This window comes from Papio anubis, chromosome 12 (assembly GCF_008728515.1).
Source record: "Papio anubis isolate 15944 chromosome 12, Panubis1.0, whole genome shotgun sequence".
Taxonomy (NCBI): Eukaryota; Metazoa; Chordata; class Mammalia; order Primates; family Cercopithecidae; genus Papio; species Papio anubis.
The window spans coordinates 94,678,702-94,700,947 of record NC_044987.1 but is presented as its reverse complement, the minus strand read 5'-3'; the positions used below and the strand labels follow the sequence as shown (position 1 = coordinate 94,700,947).

The 22,246-nt window shown below is 43.6% G+C and overlaps 1 protein-coding gene across 4 annotated transcripts in view; it reads left to right on the top strand.

Annotated features, from left to right (window-relative positions):
- Window positions 1-22,246, top strand: part of SLC1A2 (solute carrier family 1 member 2) — a 171,061-nt gene that overhangs the window by 92,941 nt on the left and 55,874 nt on the right. For all 4 annotated transcript variants that reach the window (XM_021925903.2, XM_021925904.2, XM_021925901.2 and 1 more), the window contains exons 2-4: window positions 11,648-11,787; window positions 13,982-14,134; window positions 16,632-16,882. In XM_021925903.2, the coding sequence (XP_021781595.1) occupies window positions 11,648-11,787; window positions 13,982-14,134; window positions 16,632-16,882 (544 nt within the window). The remainder of the gene's footprint in view (window positions 1-11,647; window positions 11,788-13,981; window positions 14,135-16,631; window positions 16,883-22,246) is intronic.

The window sequence follows — 22,246 nt, the reverse complement described above, 5'->3', positions numbered from 1 at the left end:
GCGGATAGAAGCTACAGGGAAACAGTTATAGGCTCACCATAAAGGAAGGACTTCTTAATAGTCAAAGCTATCCAACGGCAGGATGGTTAGAGTAGAAGTGATAAGCTGCCCTGCACTGCAACTGTTCAGGCATTGACCAGACATCGGTATGTGGACTGGCTGCAACAGTGTCATCTGGGTGCTTCTGCAAAAGTCCGGAGGTCTAGGCCCCATCCAGACGTGCTGAATTGGAATATTCAGGAATGGCGCTTGGAGATCTGTTTTGTGTTTTGTTTTGTTTGTTTTCGTTTAATATACTGTTTTTTAAAGAGCAGTTTTAGGTTTACAGCAAAATTGAGTAGAAAGTACAGAGAGTTCCCATATGTCCCTGCTCACATTCAGGCGCAGCCTACTCCACTGTCAACATCCCCCACCAGAGTGGTACATTAATCACAACCAATGAACTTACATTGACACCTCATTATCATGCAGAGTGCTTAGTTTACCTTAGGGTTGGCTCTTGGTGTTGTATGTTCGTGGGTTTGGACAAATGTATGATGACATGTATTTACCATTATAGTAACATACAAAGTATTTTCATTGCCTTAGAAAATCCTCTGTGCTTCACCTATTCATCACCATGCCCCTCCATAGTTTTGCCTTTTCCAGAATGTCATATAGTTGGAATCATACAGTATGTAGCCTTTTCAAATTGGCTTCTTCACACTTAGTAATATGCATTTATTTTTCCTCCATGTCTTTTTGTGGATAGATAGTTCACTTCTTTTCAGTGCTGAATAATATTGCATTGTCTGCATGTACCGTGGTTTATCCATTTGCCTACTGAAGGATGTCTCAGTTGATTCCAAGTTTTGGGAATTAGAAATAAAGCTGCTATAAATATCCCTGTGCAATGTTTTGTGTGGACATAAGTTTTGGAGATCTGTATTTTTAACAAGTGAACCAGAGACAGAGTTGGGGCCACTAGACCAGATAATCATTTGTCCAGAGGCTTAGAGGGGACAGGAAGTCTCTGTAATCCAGAAATTCTAGGATTCCATGACTGTTCCATATAGCTCTTGGAGCAGGCTCTGGTTTGGACTAGGTGTTACCTTTCTTCTCTCTGGAATCCTCCCCATCCCCCGACAGCAAAATCACTTTTTTGGCCAAATGTTCGGTTTCAATGTGTATTGCTAGCATGAAATTGCCTAATATAAAGAGCAAGTTTTCTCAGACTGGAGGGAGAGTGGGCTGACCGGTTCTTCCAAGTCCAGGACTGACAGGGATCAAATCCTAGCTCTACCATCTATTACCTTTGTGACACTGAGCAAGTAACTTAACCATTCGATGACTTCGTTATTCCTTCGGTAAAAGTTGCTGATACTAGTACCTATCTCCTGAGGTTATTGTGAGAATTAAATAAGTTCATACATAAGAAGACTTAGAAAAATACCTGGTATGAAGTTAGTTGTGAGTAAATGTTAGCTGCTGTCATCATTATTGTCATCATCATTATTCTTATTATTACCAGTTACCAGACATTAGGGTCCTTCTGGTGGGGAAGTCCTTCCTGGTGAAGGACCAGAGTTGGAGTGACCCCTTGAGGTTATTTCACAGCAGCAAGTGCTGGCTAAGTCAACAGGAATAGGATGGTTCCTGTGTGCCCTGGTTGCCTGAAGGGAGGAGTCAGTTGAGTGGATGCCATTTTCTCATGATGGTACATCTGGGGCCATGGCACCAGCAGCATGGATTGTCCAAGGCAGACAACAAGACCATAGCTTCCCAGAGCTCACTTGCCCTTTCTCTTGTTTAGCAGCACCTCCTTTCTCTATCTTCTCTCTCCACGTGCTAGGATGCAAGTCTCATAAGTAGCTACCTAGTGCCTTGGTGTAGGTGGTAGTTCTAATGTGTCCATTGCTCTGCAAATACCTCTAGAAAGAGTATGCCCATAAAACACTGGATTCAAAGGCAAAGGACAGCACAGGTTTAACTTTGCTGCAGACCCACAGCACAGGTTTAACTCTGCTATTTCTAACCTTCATGAGCTTCGGCAAGTTTCAGAATCTTCTGGGGCTTCTGTCTTTTCATTTCTAAGATAGAATAATCCTTCCCTCTCAGGAATGTCATTAACTCTTGATGAATGCAAAAATGCCTTTTAAACAATACAAATGTTATTATTGGCTTATTTGTTAGAAAGTTAAACTGATGAAATGTTGGTTATTGTTTACAATTGAAAGATGAACACAAAAAGAACCTGCCTGGGTTCCTGTTGTGGAAGACAAGAAAGGAAATGTATGAGAGTTCTTTGCTGTTATGGGCATGGAAGAGTAGAAAGAAGATGAAGGCCACAAACTTCTTTGGCCAGTCAGGTCACTCTGTTATAACCTGGACTACCTTAAGGCCCTGCTGTTTTACCTTATCTGAAGGAGATGGTTACATGTTCCCAAAGTATAAGGTGTTCTTTGGGCAAAACTAGTACCTGTTCTTTTGCTGGGAAATCCACCAGTATGAATCAGCCATTTAGGGCCAAAGATAGATGCGCTATATGTATTTACTTCTAACACCATAATTTGACTATTTTTCAACTTTTAACTCAAGTATAGCACTCAGACAAAAAAGCACACAAATCTTACATGAATGGTGTGATTAATTTCCACAAACTGAACACTCATGTGAAATAAGTATCTGGATTAAAAAGGAAAAAAAGGAGAATAAAATTGCTAGCATTCAAGAAACGCTGCGGAGGCCTCAGAATTTCAACAGTTGACTTCAAGACTGATCCTGGCAATGGTATGCAGTTGGCAAAGTTTACGTCATTTATGTTTTGACATCTCTTTTTGTTTGGCTTCCAGATACAGTTCTGTCCAGGACCTATGTTAAGGGGTTCCTCCAGACAATTCTATTTTGGGGGATGGATTGAGAATCTCCTTTACACTAAGGTGTCAGTGAATGGGTTGCTTTTTCCGTACGTTTCTGGCTTAAATCTGGGTCTTTGGGTGGAATCAAAAGGGATAGTTCTCTCAAGGAGAAACTTTGGGTCTCTGGGATCCAGAAGTGGGTGACTTTGAAGGTCTTCAGGGAACCTTTGAGGAAGCCCTTAAAATCATCTCACAAAAGCATTGTGTGGCATTTTGAATGCCTGCCGTGGTAAATCTTGCAATTTGCGAGGTCATAGTAGTGACTTGCCTTCTTGCTTGGGATTGATGCTACATTGCGTGGTTGGCTGCTCAGTCTAGAAGGAAGAAAAAAGAGACAGTCTGCAATGAAGAAAAGCAATCATAAAGTGTGATCAAAAGAACCAATCCCGGCTAAGGTATACAGCACCTCACCCAGTTTCTGCCTGGTGCCTGAAGGCACTGCAGCTAATTGAACCACCTCTTAGTCAACATCCTAGTCACTCCTATCTGGCAGACTGATTGGAAAGGCTCAGTTTGAGAAGCTTCAGAGGCTAGAAGAACCTCCCAGGCCTGAGGGCCAAATCTTGAGTTCTTTTAACCTCAAGATCAGGGTTCCAGTGACTTTTGGAAGGGGAATAAGTACTCATGCTTTCTGGCAGTAGGACCACATTTTGGAGGGTCCAATTTAGAGATGCTGATGCTTAGTAGTTGGGTCCTAAGAGATTCTTCAGGGACCAGTGCATCTTCCCAGGTCCTCATCAGTTTCCCCAAAGGCCTTGTTGGGGGAACCTAGAGTGGTTCCTCGTTCCATCTTCCCTCAAGAGTGCTGGGAGCACTGAGACCACCATACCTTGGTCAGGGCAGCTGGATCACAACCACCAGCAGAAAAGAACCAGCCCTGCAGAGATGCTGCCCATTTCTGCTACACACTGTTTTTCTCAATGCAGGTGTTCCCTGCTTGTTTTCTTCTTTCTTTCTTTTTGTTTTTTGAGATAGAGTTTCACCCTTTTTGCCCAGACTGGAGTGCAATGGTGTGATCTCAGCTCACTGCAACCTCCACCTCCTGGGTTCAAGCGATTCTCCTGCCTCAGCCTCCTGAGTAGCTGGGATTATAGGCTCCTGCCACCATGCCCAGCTAATTTTTTGTATTTTTAGTAGAGACAGGGTTTCACTGTGTTGGCCAGGCTGGTCTGAAACTCCTGACCTCAGGCGATCTACCTGCCTCAGCCTCCCAAAGTGCTGAGATTACAGGCGTGAACCACTACACCCGGCCCCCCTGTTTTTTACAGGATGGGACTTCCCCACTTGAAACCATTTCTTATGTTCCTTCTCTCATTTCTCTCCTCTTCTCAGATTTGTTAGCCTTCTGGACCACTACCTCTTATAATGGAGTGTCACAAAGAACCTGTGACAAGAACATATTTTTAACATAATCATCCATTCCTTCATGCAACATACACTAATTTAGCATATACTATGTGCCAGGAGGATGCTAGGCATGGTGGAGACAGAGTCAAATAAGACACGGTTTGTCCTCAAAGAGTTTATGTTCTAGTGGGGAAAATATACGAGTAAACCGTGAAAAATGCCTTGAGAGCATGGGTGACATGGTAAACTACATCTACAAAGCAAACTTGGGAGTCAAGTCATCAAAGGCTCCTGAGGGAAGTCATGCCCAGAGTTATTTGGAAGGAATAAAAGTTGGTCTAAGAAGGCTGGTTTGGAGAGTGGGTGGAGGATGTTTTAGCTAGCAGAGATGGTTTGCTTCAAGACAAGCTGGCTTATTTATCTGGAAAGGGGCCAAGTTGCCCCTGGCTCAAAAGCCAGAGTGCATGCCACGTGAATCTTCCTCATCTTGTTGATGTTGTGTGAAGTTATCACATGTATTTTTGTGTTGTTCCATGAACCAGAAATGGGTAGCCATTACTTCAGAATTGACAGGCCTTTGGGGACTGGGCTGGCCAATGTGTTCCTGAGCCATGGCATAATCTTTATTTTTAGAAGAGGTTCCCAATTTGAGATGATCAAACACCCCACCCCAGTCTCTCATTGGGCCCTGGAGGCTGATTGTTCCTTGTTGTCTTATTTCTGTTTGGGGTGGTGAGTCTATCTGGAAATAAGGAAATTTGTTGGGTCAAAGCTGCCTAAGTCTCTGCCTGGGGAAAGATTTCATAGAAGTCCAGAGGCCATATCCTTAAGGTTGTACTCCTGATGTTCTTTGAGAGGTTATTCAGTCATTCCATCATAGGGAGGCTGATGGCAGTGGGATCTTCCCAGACCCTCACCCACTCTGGACCCTCTGAGACTTTCTGTTTGTAAAAGGCACAAGCACCAATGTATTGGCAGGGAGATTTACTAAAACTCAACAGTGAGTAAACTCTCTTACTGGTCATTTTGCATCATATGAGGGATTTCAGACAAAGAGAGGATATTAAAATTGAGTATCTACTATATATCAGATACTCTCCACTGCCAGAAAAGGGACATTTTAACCAAGAATCAATGGCCATGTAATTATGTGATTGTATTCGACCAACTTGCCTTCTGACAGTTGCTAATCAGAGCTGGTGTTATAACATCTGTTTCTGAGCCAAACAAATAAAATTTTTATTCATCCCTTGAAAACTTTGTCTCCTGCTACTTTGTCTTTGCAGTTTGTGTGTAGACACCTGAAGTCTCAACTGGCTGTATACCTGCCATTCATGGCATTAGCTGGCTTGGACCATTGCACTTAGGAAGTGATATGGTTAAAAAGAGGCTCTTCTCCTTCGATTTCTCGTCTTGTCTTTTCTGAGTGCCACCTCACCAGTTCCACAGAAGCTGACTGTGCCTGATGTAGGTGGTCTCTCAATGGCTTAGTGGTGAGTTTAGCAGTTGGCCGGTCCCAATGCCAGTTTACCTGTTTGACTGTTCCCAAGGCATTGACTTGCCCATGTTAGAAATCTAGACCTGAGAATGGGTGAGGATGGATGAGGAATTAGAAGATGCTCACGTCTGAATTGTGCGCTGAATTTCATCCCAACCCAGCTTTATTGGCCCTAGAAAACAATGCTTCCATAGCAGACATAGGGAAGGTTAAAAGGAACGCCAAAGGTTGTTGTTATGGTTGCTGTTGGTTTGTCTCTCATCTCTGCCTTTGCCTGTGAGGGTTGTGGTGTAGCTACTGGGCTATCTCATGGTAAATGAAATGACTTGTCTTCATGGTCAGCTCTAGGCTTATTCCATCGTGGGTAGCTAGAATGGAATCCACATCTCTGGAACTGAATTCTATTACTATCCTTTTCCCTCCCTGGAGAATTAGAGAATCACAGAATTTTATAATGTTAAAGAATTTCCAATTCGACCCTCTTATTTTATAGATTAAGAGAATGGGACCTAAAAAATAAAAATGGGCCAAAATTGATACTTAAACCTTATTGATATCTTACATTAAGAGTGTGTTTTTACCATCTCATAGCAGTTTACCCTACTGTCTGTTGATCACGGAAGGTAACGTTACATCCATTTTATCCTCATACTTTTCCCCTGACACACCCATTGAGCAGCAGTCCTGGAATTAGAACACAGACTTCCTGACTTCCAGTCCTATCCTGGCCCAATACCATCATGATTCAGGATAGCTATAAACTGTGTTCTTTAACCAGCCCCTCGAATGGACTGAAAGAAGCTGTAGAAAAGAGGTTTGTGAAGTCTGGAGTGCTTCACCAGCAGGACAAGAAAGTAATTCTGTGATTTTGCAAATGAACACTGTGAAGACACAATGAATAGAAGAAGGGACTGAAAGAGACTTTAGAGGCTGTGACCCTTTAAGTTTCATTTGCAGGATCTGTGACAACACAGTATCTGTCAGAGAGAGACTGACATCTTGGTGGGTAAGCATCTTTGACACAGTTAATGCAGGTCTTACAGGATCTAGGAAGGGTGGAGGGACTTGCAGGCTGTTGGAAATGCCAGAAAATCGTAGAGTTTCAGGCCCTTTTACAGCAGGGGTGGCATTCTTCAGGGAGCTGGGGATATCCTGGATGTGGGACAATCAAAGCTGAAATCTCTACCCCCTTGTTCTTGGTGCTCGAGCTGACATCACTGGTATTTCCATTTTTTCTTATCCAAATACAACAACTGTCTTAGGCGAGAGGCCCTGCTACGAGCACTGTTTTTGTTCTTGATACTAGGGTGACCTAGTGTCTTCCAGTAGGGCAATTTCTGGACATCATTGTCTCCCCAGTACCTCCCCAGATCCTGAAGCCTGGGGCCAGAGAGGGGAGGTTAGATGTCAGCAGTGGAAAGACAGGTGGGTGAAGCCCATTGCAAACCCCACACACGTCCTCCAGGAGAAACACACCAGTTGCTTTTAGGCTCCCTGGGGAGTGTTCTGTTGCCACCTCATCAAATCAGTGAAGGTGGAAAAAGGAGTTTGGTGCCAGCTAAGGCGACACTGAAGTGTGCAGCAGGAAATCTGAATCCAACACCACATCTAATGAGCCTATTATTAGAGGCTCTTGGCAAAGCAAGAGAAATTGAATGCTAATGAAAGCAGGTTCTGAGAATAGTTTAAAACTTAGCGTTAGCCCCATTACACATTCCTTTCTGAGTCACAGAGGATGATTTGCACGATAAGCTGAGCTTGCCTTGAAACAGGACTCACGTGGATTTGCATGAGAAAGAACTGGGCAACGACTGCAAAATTAACAGCTGTTTAAATAATTCAATGGAGAGGCTAAGGCTGAAGGAAATTATAGGCTCATTGTTAAAAGTTTTTAATTATCCCCCAACAGCTGTCCCACCACATGGCCTTACTTTGTTGGGCAGTGGAGGCCATTCGAGAGATCGGTCTGAGTTGGCGCACTGGAACTTCCAACATTAAGGCATTGCATTGCTAATATTCCTCCATTCAGGAGGCACTCAAGTAGAAACACGGATGGCAGGCAGTGTCAGAGAGCACTAGCCTTGATGGATTTGGTGGACCCAAATCCCACCTGGGTTTTATTGCTTTGTTCTGTGTGCACAGCCACAGGATGTAGGAAGGGACTATTAGTAAAGGGGTAAGTGTGCACACTGGACTGCACACTGAATCATGGGGGCAGTTACCCTCATGCTGTTTTCATGATAGTGAGTGAGTTATCACGATATCTGGTGGTTTTATAAGGGGATTTTCCCCCTTTTTCTTGGCACTTCTCCTTGCTGCCACCATGCGAAGAAGGACACGTTTTCTTCCCCTTCCACCATGATTGTAAGTTTCCTGAGGCTTCCCAAGCCATGCTGAACTGTGAGTCAATTAAACCTCTTTCCTTTGTAAATTTCACAGTCTCGGGTATGTCTTTATTAGCAGAGTGAGAATGAACTAATACAACCCCCCTCCCAGCACTTCTCACTACTTAAAATGTATTTACGTATTTGTTCTCTCACTAAACTGCACACTCCATGATATCAAGGGCTCTTTTTGTTTATTGCAATATCTTTAACATTGACAACAGTATGGGGCCTGTAATATGGGCCCACTAGAAATTTGTGGAATAAATGCAAGAATGGTCAGAATCTGACTGAAGTGGCATGCTGCCAGTCTGTCTGCAGAAGGGCCTTATTCCCAGGGGCAAGCAAGGGGCCATTTTAGAGCTACTTTTCAATTCTCAATTTCTCTTGGCAAACATTGATTAAGCTCTCAGTACTAGGTGTTAAAGATCACAATCTTGCCCTCCTGGGGTTCATAGACTGGTGGAGAATGTAGGCATTTAAATTAAATCCTTCCTTCAAGAGCTGACTCAGGTCTTGGCCCCTTCTGGAACCCTTTCTTGAACATCCCTTCCTCTTCCCTGAACCTGGGTTAGGCATTGTTCTTATGATTTCCCATAGACTCCTTTGCAAGCTTGCTCAGGGCCTGTACATAAAGCAGACAATAACAGTACAACGTGCTTTATGTTTTCTCTCTGAGTAAAGGCTCTTTAAGAGTAAAGATTGTACCATACCCATTACTGAGTATAGTATCTGACACATAGAGAACACTCAATAAATATAAGTTATCCCTGTTATTGTCACTGTTACCAGATGTGTTTGCAATCAGCATTTATATAGCTGTTTGTGTGAACACATTTTTAAAAACTTACATCTTATTCTAAAGGTGTATAGGCTTAGAAGCAGCTCTATATTATATAATATTCTATATACATTATATAATCATGCTATATTACGTGATAATTCCCATGTCAGTCTCTCTTTGTGTTCTGGGAGATGTAGTGATTAGTTAGACTAATTAGAATAGTTGGAAATTTTGGATTAGTCAGAATTTTTACAGAGAGTTCTTGGGGGACTCTCTGTGTTTCCAGCTGCAAGATGAGTCCCTGAATTACCTTTAAAATTATTTTCTATGTGCAAGCATCAAGAACTCTTACAAGTCTTCCATATCTGTTTAATTCCAAGAGGGCAACTCACGGAAATTCTCTCAATAAATATTTGTGGGTTTACAGTATTTTGATGTAGTCACTTTGATGTGGCTATTTTGATTCAGGACTTCAGGGACATTTTGTTATGGCCTAAAAAACAAACCATGAAAGAGGCAGCAATATTGTACAACAAAGAAATGTGTGGCACAGGCATCCAACCATGTTGCCGGGTTGGGTGTGTATGCTAACCTAATTGTTTGTGTGTTTTCACTTTGACAGTTTTGATGCCTGACACTTCCCTTACATCATATGGATCTTGCCGGAATGGTTGCTTTAAATACTTCCTAGTTTTACTTGAATACCAACCATGTGCCTGATTCTCATTTCAATGGCAGGAGGGATTCAAATGAAGCAGAAGGCAAGGAGATTAATGATCTCAAGGGGACTGGAGAGTTTGGCCAAGAGCTGGCTAAGGAAATACATTCACCATTTCAGAACACATACTACCTCCATTCTTTGTTTGACATTTCCTGCTTTAGAGCTTCATATTACTGGCTGGAGACATATTTAAAAATGGAAAAAGATCCCACTGTAAACATAGAAATATGGTCTGTCCATGTTAAAAAGATCATTTTGATCATTTCCCCCTGCTGTGTTGTAAAGTGAATTTTCTGTCTGTTTCACTTGGTGATAGGAGGAAGTGGTATTTATTGCTCACTGATCAGAAAGGCCCTCACCCACCTGCTGTGGGCAGTCATACCCTATTTTCTTTTTCAGATGGTCTGAGGGATTGTTAGTGCACACATATGTCAGGAAACCAGAAGTTGCCTCAGAAATTAACTAGATGAGTAGAAAATTCGGCCATTAAGGGGAGACTAAGAAGCTTATATTTTGACTAACATTCTCATCTGATCATGCAACATTATTCCTAATTTTAAAACATTTGGGTAGCGAGTATATTAGGCAGCCTGTTATGAAAAAGCAAGTAGTTGTATTTGGGTTCCAGGTCTTAACTCTGAGACTGGAAGCTTAGGTCTTGGTATCTTGCTGGAATGGCAGGGCAAGTGGGTAAGCCCCCTGAACAAAATGTCATCCTTGCCATGAAGTTGATGGGTGTTAAGTGTCTCTTCTTTGTGTACACTGGAGAAAGGTACTATGCTAGCATATTTTTGTTTAACTTTTATCAAGTAGGCATCAGGCTTTTCTTTCTACACCCCACACAACTAGCAAGAGTTGGAGTCAGGATTTGAAGCCAAGGCCCTCTGGCTCCAAAACCCACACTATTCCCATTATAACCAGTTATTTCAAAACACTGGTCTGCAGCTTGGTGTTGGTTCCAAAGGAAATTTTCTCCAGTCTATGACAAGACTATCTGGATAAGGGCAACACCTCCCTGTCTTGAAGGCACTGTCATCTGTTCAGAGATACCTCTCTTTCTAGGTGTGAAAGGCTTATTTTTTTTTTCTTTTATCAAATAATGGTGATTGTAAACAGCAGCTAAAAAATGTCCTAAGATATGAAAGTGAAAAACTGGCCTCCCTGTGGCAATCCCCAAGCTTACATCTGGAATATTATTGGCCAGGGAAATGACAAAGCTGAGGACGAAGTATGCCCATTACCCCAGCAAGGGCTCCTTTGGGCAGACTCCCAGGATGGCTTAGGCGTACCTGGGGTTTACCCAGAAAAGGGCTTGGCTGCAACCATAGCTGGAGGTGATGAAAATACTTCTTAAAACCATACTTCTAGATTCTAAGTCGTATTAGCTCTTGGCCAGTTTAGTAGTCTTGATAATGTAGGTGACCTTTTAAAAGCCACAATAGGTTGATTGTTTTTTTTTTTTTTTTTTTTTTTTTTTTTTTTTACTATGTAGACTATCTTTTCCAAAAAAGAGGTAAAGCTTGGATGATCAACATTTGTGACTTTCACATGTCAGGATGGGGAAGGCTTGAGCTTGGAGACATTTTAAAGTTGATGTAACTCAAGTATGACTCACCTTTTTGCTGTTGTTACAAGAACAAAATAGCTCAGGTTTTGGAGCCAGACCTGTCTGGATTTGGATCTCTATTTATTTTAGCCTTTGCAACCTTGGTCAAGACTCAAGTAAAGGCTCTGTAACATGGTAACTTCCTTCCCTAAGTTACTATGGGGGGCAACTCTTTGGAAGACCCTACCATTGCATGTAGTGTTCCTTTCCTTTACTGGGAGGATCCACATCAGTTCTCAGTGTGTCCTACTGTCCTGCTTATAGGTGACCCTGAGTCACACTTACTTTTACTTTCCTGCAGATGGTTCCAGATTCCAACTGTGCCTGGAGAGGTTCCTCCTCATCTAGCCCCTGAAACTGTATAGGGGAGGTGCCAGTCTTTCTAATCTCTGCCTTCACTTCTGTTCCAGTGCCAACAATATGCCCAAGCAGGTGGAAGTGCGAATGCACGACAGTCACCTCAGCTCGGAGGAACCCAAGCACCGGCACCTGGGCCTGCGCCTGTGTGACAAGCTGGGGAAGAATCTCCTGCTCACTCTGACGGTGTTTGGTAGGTACCTGCACCACCCCACCCCCAGTCCCCTCTTCTCTGGGACTCTCCTGGCTCTGTGGGGCAGCTGGTCTCAGCAGCCAATCGTTCCACCAGAAAGGAAGCCACATGGTTTGCCTAGGGTCCTGTCTGCCCAGGCTTCAGTGATACAATTTTCCTCCTTACCTCCTTTAGCCATTCATTCTCCTTTGGATTCTAGTAGTTCTTAAATTTTTTGCAAGTAAGCATCTTGTGAGAATGTTGGCATGTGGATTCCTACACTCATGGAGACTTTGCTTTGGGCCATCTGAAATGAGGCCCTGCAGTCTACATATTAGCAAACCTTCTAGGCAGTTCCAAAGCAGTGGTCCATGGACCATGTTAAGAGAACCACCTGCATCAAGGTAAGCCCAAGTATTGCACAAAACCACACTAAAATGGCTCCCAAGGTCTGAGCTTCTCCAGACACATCATTAATTTAGGTAATTTGGGCACATTGGCTAATGAGGTCAGTGCGGAAGATGTTTGCCCCAATGCCTTAATCTGATACAGCTCCATGTAGCAAGTCCTCCTCCTCTGCTTCAGGCCTCACCCAGGTGATGGTTGTTCTCGGGCTGTTGATGCAATCTTGGTCTTAAGTTTCCCATGAGGGTTTATTGAAAATGGGGCAAGATACAGTTTCTTATAATGACAACCACACCATTTCCTTTTTCAATCCCTCCCTTGTTCTTCAGCTCTCACTTAGGTTACACAGAGAAGCAATGAACAACTTGTTCTTCCCACCCTCCCAGCCACCCACACACACACACCTGAACCCCTCTATTCCATGGCCTTTCCTTTGAGATAGATGCCTTGGTTGCCAGTGGCCCAGGATCAGGACTGGGAGCTCACCACAGCTAAGTTCACTTAATAAGAAACCACAGGCATGGTTAGGTTTTCCAAAGGTTACCCACCATGTAACCACATCTAATTCATCAGGACTTGAAGAAGTTGGAGAGTATGATTTTCACCTGCAGAAGAAAAAGAGTCAGGCTTGCAGCCACATGACTCCCTCTACATCCATGGAATTAACATCGTAGCCTGCATTCCTGGAACTCCCTCCCTCCGTTATGGCCAGTGGTACTGACTCAACTTGTGGTTTCTGCAAGAGTCATTCATGTTGGCCACCCATTTGCAGAGATCTAAAATTTTTCTTCTGAGATCTGAGTCTGTAAAATGAAAGATCCCTGCCAGCATCTCTGCCTAAATTGTTTCCTCCAAAATTAAATATTTTAGACTCCATTCTTGAGCTCCCATAAGATCAGCAATCTAAAAACTATGTAAAAGGACACAGAAGTCAAGGACAAGCCTTGAGAGTGAGCCATGGGGAAATTATTGGAAGCCAAAGAAAATAGATAGGAAGAAAAAAATAGAATTCACACTAGCTTGGTCAATTAAATGTTCTTTTCATCTGGTCTCCAGTTACAATGAGAAGACACACATTAAATGCCATGCCATGTGGTCAAGCTTGGGCTGGGTGAGGAAGCAATATCTGTCCTTGCGAGTTATTTCTTTCTTTTTTCTTTCTTTCTTTTTTTTTTTTTTTTTTTTTTTTTTGAGATGGAGTCTCACTCTTTTTGCCCAGGCTAGAGTGCAATGGTGCCGTCTCAGCTCACTTCAACCTCCGCCTCCCGGGTTCAAGCAATTCTCCTGCCTCAGTCTCCTGAGTAGCTGAGATTACAGGTTTCCGCCACCACGCCCAGCTACATTTTTGTATTTTTAGTAGAGACAGGGTTTCACTGTTTTGGCCAGACCGGTCTCACTGACCTCAGGTGATTCACTCACCTTGGCCCCCCAAAGTGCTGGGATTATAGGCATAAGCCACTGTGCCCAGCCCCTTATGGTTTATTTCTATGGACAATTTCTGGCTCCAAGTAGACAAAGAGCCTCAAAGAAGTTGGAGTCAAGTTGCCAGTGTGCACTTTCATAAAGCCTTGAGAAGGTTCTCCTGGACTCTTTGGGTGTTGACTTTTTTAGAATAGTTGGAGGGATAGAAAGTCCTCTCGCTAGTCAACAAAATCAGCTTCACTTATCTAATGTTGTTTTTGTTACACATTGCTCATCATCTAATACTGCAGAAGCATGAGAAAGGTCAATGTTGCTGAAATAAGTGTCTAGAGTTAGTCATTTGACGAGGACAAAAAACAAATTCAGATTGTTTTCCCCTTCCTTTTAGGTGTCATCCTGGGAGCAGTGTGTGGAGGGCTTCTTCGCTTGGCATCTCCCATCCACCCTGATGTGGTTATGTTAATAGCCTTCCCAGGGGATATTCTCATGAGGATGCTAAAAATGCTCATTCTCCCTCTAATCATCTCCAGTTTAATCACAGGTAAGATGACCTCACCAGTGCCTGGCTAACATGGGTCATACTCCTGCCCCAGCTTTTGGATTGACTAGAATCTCAATTTGGTTGAGGGAAAGTGATCGTCTATGTCATTTCACTTCAGAGCTTTGGTTTTCCTGTCTCTGAAATGGGGATAATCAACCCTAAAGAAATAAAAGCTTGCCATCAATTAGTCAAGCCTATTTGTCTTTCTCTCCAGCAAAAAAAAAAAAAAAAAAAAGAAAGAAAGAAAAGGAAACACAGCCACATGTTACAAGTGATGATACCTCTAGTGGTTTTAATTTTTATTTATTTATTTTTTTTTTGAGAGGGAGAGTCTCCCTCTGTTGTCCAGGCTGGAGTGCAGTGGTGCAATCTCGGCTCACTGCAACCTCTGCCTCCTGGGTTCAAGCGATTCTCCTGCCTCAACCTCCTGAGTAGCTGGGGCTACAGGCGTGTGCTACCATGCCTGGCTAATTTTTGTATTTTTAGTAGAGACAGGGTTTCACCATATTGGCCAAGCTAGTCTCGAACTCCTGACCTCATGATCCACCAGCCTCCAAAGTGCTGGGATTATAGGCATGGGCCACCATACCTGGCCTTAATTTTTAATGTCTACTTTTCTCACCATTCTAAATTGTATTTTGTCCAGATACTGATAAAGGTAATAAATGGAAAAGGAAACTTTCTACTATTTTAATCGGGAATAGAGGGAGGTTGGCATTAAAAATAAATGAAATGCTAGGTATGAAAGTCCTCTGAGTTTTTCAGAACAAAGGTACTCCTAATATGTGGCATCATGTCCACTTATTTTTGACTAAAATAATTAATTACTGTATTTGAAAGAATTTGGTCCTCCTCTGTGGGCTTATACTGATATTTTCCTCCTTACCAAATAATATTGCTGAAACAGGGTATAAATTGGTGCCCTTTGGAGACTAAGCTCTGAGTTAAGGGCAGGAAGCCAAGCTTTGGTCCAAATTTGGGTACCAGCCAGCTAAGTGATCTGGAGAAGTTATCCCCCTGGACTGGCAAGGCTCTGGTCACTCCAGGAGATTCAGGGGCTGAGCTGGGTTGTCAGACAGCCTCAGCTGCTTGACCAGTGACCCCAGTACCCGAAATGCTGGAACTCAGAATCAGGCACTTAGGGGCTTAGTGGGATCTTATCATTCAACGCCAGATTGAGTGAAATGGTGCATTTACCATGAATGCTCCTCTCTAAACCAGATAAAATGTTCTCTAGGCCTGTTAACAGATCATACATTGGCCAACTTGGTGGGGAAACCTAGCTCCCATTGGCTAGAATTAGACTTTAGCTTGTAAAGAGAAGTAGGTCATACGTAGGTCAGCTTATTTTAGAGCAGCTCACATCACTAACTTCCTCCCCCACAGCAAAAAAGACTGACCCCCAAAAAGGGGTTCAATCTCTCTTTCTGGTAAAAGCAGGAACTGAAACCAGGAAGTAGACACATTGAAGAAACAATTGGAAAAAAACCCAATGGGGCTGGAGTTTTTGTTAATTTGCTTGGAATTTCCTCTAACCTCCCTAGGTATAGATGAAGTGCCCACCATTGGCAGGGTGCTTCACAGGGTGTTCCCTAATCCCTGCATGAGGCTGGGAACGTGGATCTTCATGCTTCACCTCGGAGAAATGAGAGGACTGGGCGAAATCTTCATTCTCAGACTCTCCATGTCAGTTACCAGTAATATATTCAAAAGACATTTTGAGCGTGGGACAGAGCTACTAACTTTTTAGTCTTCCAAGTGAGGACATTAAAACCTAAATAAATAAACAAGTTAAAAACTAGCATGTACCAGCACCATCGCATTGCTTCATAAAAGAAAGGATATGTTAAGACCAAAAAAAAAAAAGTGGAAAGAACATAATCTCAGAATTAAAAATGGGTTGTCTTCAACTTTATTTTAACTCATTATTGCAGACTGACAAAAAAGTTGTCACAGACCATTCGTAAACTCTAAACAGGAGAATCTCCAACTCTCCCAGTTCTGTAAAATCTTGAAAATCTCCCCGGAAAATAGAATGATAAACTATGAGATTGACCAAATATTCAGTCCAGTCGGCCCTGCATATCTGTGAGTCCCTCATGTGAGGACTGAAAATACTTGAGGAAAAAAACTAATAAAAAATACAAAATAATGCAAGTTTAAAAATATAGTATAACAATTATGTACATAGCATTTACATTGTATTAGGTATTGTAAATAATTTAGAGGTGGTTTAAAGTAGACAGGAGGATATGCATAGGTTATATGCAAATATTACACCATTTTACAGAAGGGACTTGAGGACCTGCAGATTTTGGTATCTGTTGGGAGTACCAGAACCAATTCCCTCATCGATACTGAGGGAAGACTACAGTAGGGGATTTAATCAGCCATTAACACATTTGAGTAATATGAAGCCAATGTCATAGAAATGTAGACATAGGTCATTAGCACAAATGTAATAGAATTAATCCTTCTGCATTTCTTTTCAATCCAGGGTTGTCAGGCCTGGATGCTAAGGCTAGTGGCCGCTTGGGCACAAGAGCCATGGTGTATTACATGTCCACAACCATCATCGCCGCAGTGCTGGGGGTCATTCTGGTCTTGGCTATCCATCCAGGGAATCCCAAGCTCAAGAAGCAGCTGGGGCCTGGGAAGAAGAACGATGAAGTGTCCAGCCTGGATGCCTTCCTGGACCTTATTCGAAATCTCTTCCCTGAAAACCTTGTCCAAGCCTGCTTTCAACAGGTAATCCAGAGTTCAGATGTTCTCTCTTCTCCAGTCCTCTAAGTTATCAAGGCGATAACTTAAGAGTCTATTTTGCCAGGCGCGGTGGCTCAAGCCTGTAATCCCAGCACTTTGGGGCCGAGATGGGCGGATCATGAGGTCAGGAGATCGAGACCATCCTGGCTAACATGGTGAAACCCCGTCTCTACTAAAAAAATACAAAAAACTAGCCGGGCATGGTGGCGGGTCCCTGTAGTCCCAGCTACTCGGGAGGCTGAGGCAGGAGAATGGCGTAAACCCAGGAGGCAGAGCTTGCAGTGAGCTGAGATCCGGCCACTGCACTCCAGCCTGGGTGATAGAGCGAGACTCTGTCTCAAAAAAAAAAAAAAGAGTCTATTTTAACAGATCAACTCTGGTAGAAATTTTCTTAATATGTAATTATCTCTGTCTAGGCCCAGGGATCCTATGAGGTGGTTTAGGGCAGGATCTTGGGATTGGAGTCTCCTGGTTTTAACTTTTTTAAACCTCCTTTTTTTTTCCAGCTCACTTAATATCTTTTTGCTCTGGGATTGTCCTCCTTTTTTCTCTCTCTCTCTCCTTATATCTATCTCTTCCTTTCCTTTTTGTGCATGAGGCTGGGAAATGTGTCTTTGAGTCATCCATGGGCATATTTTTATTAGCCTTGCCCACAACCTTCTAGAGTACACAGGGGTTCTTAAACTTGGCAGTAAAGCCAAACCACCAATGGCACTTTTAAGAAAATACAAATACCGTACACAATCAGAATCTCCAAGGGATGAATCTGGAGCTTGGGTATTTTTTTAAATTGTGGAAGTAATACATGCAGATTATGAAAGATTTAGAAAGTATAGAAGTACATAAAGTAAAAGTTAGAAGCTTCTACTTTCCCTTCTCTAGAGCTACTTCTGTTGAGAATGTTGTTTCCTCCCCTATATTTTTCTTTTGCCACATATGCAAGTGTGCATAATCTTTAAAAGAGTTCAACCCTGGCCAGGCGTGGTGGCTCATGCCTATAATCCCAGCACTTTGGGAGGCCAAGGCAGGGGGATCATTTGAGGTTAGGAGTTCAAAACCAGCCTGGCCAACGTGGTGAAACCCTATCTCTACCAAAAATGCAAAAATTAGCTGGGTGTGGTGGCATATGCCTGTTATCCCAGCTACTCAGGAGGCTGAGGCAAGAGAATTCCTTGAGCCTGGGAGGCAGAGGTTGCAGTGAACAGAGCCACTGCACTCCAGCCTGGGAGACAGAGTGGCATACTGTCTCAAAACAAACAAACAAACAAAACAAGAATTTAACCCAACGGTACTCCATTGTTCATAAAATGTTACATTTGACTTTTTCATTGAACAATGTTTTAAAGTCATCTCTTCTTTTTTCATGATTGCATAATATTTTTAAAGGATAAATTCCTAGAAGTAAAAATGCCCTGACAGGAGTTTTATATTTTGAGTTTGCTGGCTGTTGCAAAATGGCACTACAAAAGTATGTAGCAGTGGGTACAGATTCCTCAGCAATGTACACTCTTGCCTGCTGCATACACGCCTATACATTTTTTTAAACTTGGGATTTTTAAAAAATAGGTGATTCTGCTGAGTGGAGCCACTGAGTTAGCTGAGTAGGCACCATCCACTACCCTGTTTTCTAGCCCCAAGGCCTGCTTAGGCTAGAACACACTCCACACACGCCAGTTCCCATGAACCTGCGTAGAAACTAAGCTAAAACCAAGCAGTCTCCTTCAGCCATTTCCAAGCACAGAAGAATGAGCTTAGGAAACAGGTAGCTTAGAAGAAAAGTGTGTATTCCTAGCTGTCTCCAAAATGTAGTCCTTAACCATTGCTGAACCCAGATTACTCTGTTCCCTAGTTTGATACCATTTTAGTGGTACATGTAGCATGGACCTATATTAAAGGAAACCACTCCAGGCCAGGGAAGTTGGATGCAGAAATAAATAGAAATAAGCTGGAGGAGAAGGTGCTTACTGGGCTCCATCTGTATAGCATGTTTGCCCCTCAGCCAGCCTGCTCAGAAAGATGAATTGACTTGCTTTACAGTGAGACACACAATTGGGTGCTGTCCATTCTTAACGTTTTGGAGAGAGTGTTCTGGGATCGCAGCTGCAGGAGGCTGAGCTGGTAGTAGACTCGGGGAGAGTGGAGCATGGGAGGGCCTGGGAAGGACAGATTTGGACTCAGTTCTGTGCCTGGTCATGCCATGCTCTGTGAAAAAAGGAAGGCAGGACCAAGAAGCAGGCAGACTCCTGGAGCTATTGCTCTGGTCTTGGAGTGAACTTTTGTGGAGCTGGCCACACTCACACTCGGTGAGCGTTATGGTGGATGGGCAGTCTTTGCATGCAGCTGCCCGTGGCGAGAGGTGCTGTCTGCCACTCTGGAATAAAGACATGAGCCATTCCCTTCCCCATCCTGGCCCTGACTCCAACTTTCCTTTGCCAAAATTCATATGAGGACTGAGCCTTGGTCCCCCGGTAGGCTCAGGATCAAGGTCCCCTTGGGTTAGGACAACCTGAAGAAGAATGGTGTAGAATCCACCTCAGGGAGAGAATGGGAACAGATTCCTTAGGCCTGGGAGGAAGGCACTGAAGAGGACTTGAGGACAGGAAACTCTTTTAAAGGGACATGGCATTTCCAGAGAGAAAGGTGCATGAGAGACATCTGTGTCCATGAGTACAGCTAGAAGTGATTTAAAATAACCTGTCTTGAGTGGAGGAGGCTCCCTGACCAGAGTTAGAAACAGAGATGTAAAGAGAAAGATGAGCTCCCCCCAGAGAGGAGACTGCCTCCTCCCAGGTGACAGGGCCTGGTTTGCCCAAGTCAGGTCCCTGTGTCTTTGTGAGCAGGGAGGTCTCCTGCTTGCTATTTGGGGCTTACTCTAAACTAAAGTGAGATTTCCAAGAGAGTAACTGGCTGTAAGATATGGACTTACAATATTAAACCCAGAATCACCTGTTTTTAAAAAATCTCAAGTTTAAATTCTGAAGGAAAAGAACATGGGTTCTTTTCCTCCGGAAAATTCAGTGATTTGTGTATGTTCACTCGGCCAATACTTGTGAGCAGGATGGGCTGCCAGGCTGTCTGCTTTGCACAAGGATGCCATGGGGGAGGAGAGAGATGAGGACCCTGCCCCAAGGAGCTCACTTACGTTAAAGGGGAGGGAGGTAGACCAAAATAAACATCAGGGAAACACAGAAGAGACTTAAACATTGAGACAGGTGTTCTCTGAGGGCTAAAGGCAGGATGATAGGCTGGTGGTAACTAGGGGAGATGTTTGAGCTAAGAGGATAGGGGATCAGAATGAGTTAGGCCTACAAAGAGCTGGGGAAAGATGCTTCTCAGTAGAGGCACACATATGCAGAGGCTGAAAAGTACTTATAATGTTCAGAGAAGAAAAAGGAGGCTGTGTGAGGCCAGTGTTGGGGGTACAGAGACTGGAAGAAGGTGAACTCAGCTCAGGCATGACTTGGTGGGCCAGGGGAAGCTAAGGATATAGACAGGGCTATAGATAGCCACACTTATCTATAGACTGTATGTAGACAAGAAGAAAGCTGAGTAGGTAAGTTTATGGTTTTGCAGGTTTTACGGTGAGACATGATGGTGGCTTAGGGTCAGGGAGACTGGAGTTGGCACCTGCTATGCTTTGGATGTCTGTCCCTTCCAAAATTCATGGTGAAATTTAGTTGCCATTATAACAATATTGATAAGTGGACCCTTTGGGAGGTGATTAGGCCATGAGGTCTCTGCTCTCATGGATGGGATTAATGCTGCTATAAAAGAATGAGTTTGGCTCCTTTGTGCCTCTCTTTGCCTTTCTACCTTCTTCCATGTAAAGACTCTTGCCCTATGATGATACGTTCATTGTGTACTTCCCAGTCTCCAGAATGGTGAAAAAATAAATTTCTGTTTATCATAAATTATCCAGTCTTAGGTATTCTGTCGTAGCAGCACAAAACAGACTAAAACAGCAAATACGTGAAGTTGTGCAACCAAACAGGTTCTGTGAATCAGGAACTCAGGCAGAGAACTAGGCCTGTGTTCAATGTTCCTATCTCCTCAGCTTCAACTTACACTACTGGCCGGTGCTATTTGGAATCTGGATTTCTGGAGTCAAGCATAACTCATCTTGAATCCTGCCTCAGCAACTAACTAGCAAGCTGCCTTTGAGTCGAGGGGCTACTGTTGACCTAAGACATAATGGATGTAAAACAGGTAGCAGCTGGCCTCCTGCCCGATCCTGACAGCCACCATTCATTTAGATCCATGAGTATTTCTCTTTTAAACCAATTTAGGCTTCTTTAGCATTCTTAGGATAGGTTGACAGTTGACTTTGGTCCCCTTTTCTTTCCTGGGAGCATGACTCTGCTGTTCACAGAAGCTTCTCTTGTGATCCTTCCTGCATTCACTCTTCACACCAATGTTGCCCAGATGAAGGGGCCACATTGAGGGGAGAAGTGGGCTGCCTGTTCTTCCCTCACACAGCTGGCCCTAGGCTTCCTCTCTCCCTGCACGAGTACATGTGGCCAGGCTAGAACAGAGAGCACCCTCCTCTCCTCAGAGAACACTGACCTCCCTTCCCTTCCATTTTGGATAACTGGCAGTTCAGCTTTGCTTCCTATGGAGCCCAGCACAGTAGGATTGGATCCCTATAGCTTAACGTACAGCACAGCCTGTGGAAATAACTCAATGGAGGTGAGGTCATCTGAGTTGAAGTCCCAGTTCTGCCCATACCTCCATGACGTCCAACAAGTCACTTGACTTTCCCATGCATCTTCTTCCGTATCTATTCAGGGTTCAGCCATCTGTTACCTACTACATGCCGGCACTGACATTCTAGGATTCTGCATTGAGTTCTATTTTAATGCCCCTGGAGGTGGTGTTTTTTAGCCTCAGATGTGGATTTTTATAGCACTCTGCATGTAGGGTGCCTGGCACCTTTAAAAATAGGACCACTGCCATGGATGTCGAGGAATAGCGGGAGAGGTTCCTTGTGAGTCATCTGACAGAGACGCTTGGGGAACATTGAGCAAGGCTTGGCATCACTGCTCAGAAGGAGCGGCTGTCTTCCCACCTTGAATTTGGATCTGAAATATGAGCAAATGCTCCTGCCATGGTGGCTGCTGGCAGCTGGCACTCTTGGTGCCCAGATGGAGATTTCCAGCCGAGCCTGGCTCTAGAAGGAGCCCAAACTGAGGCAGCCTGTGATGCCCCTATCCAGTGGGGACCAGGTTGGGGGGAAAACAGGTGGATCATGAGTTGCTGATCTGACCCCTGCCAAGGCTTTCTATTCCTAACCAGACCCAGGGCCCATCACAACTGGAAGGACCATCACAACTGGAAGGACCATCTAACTAG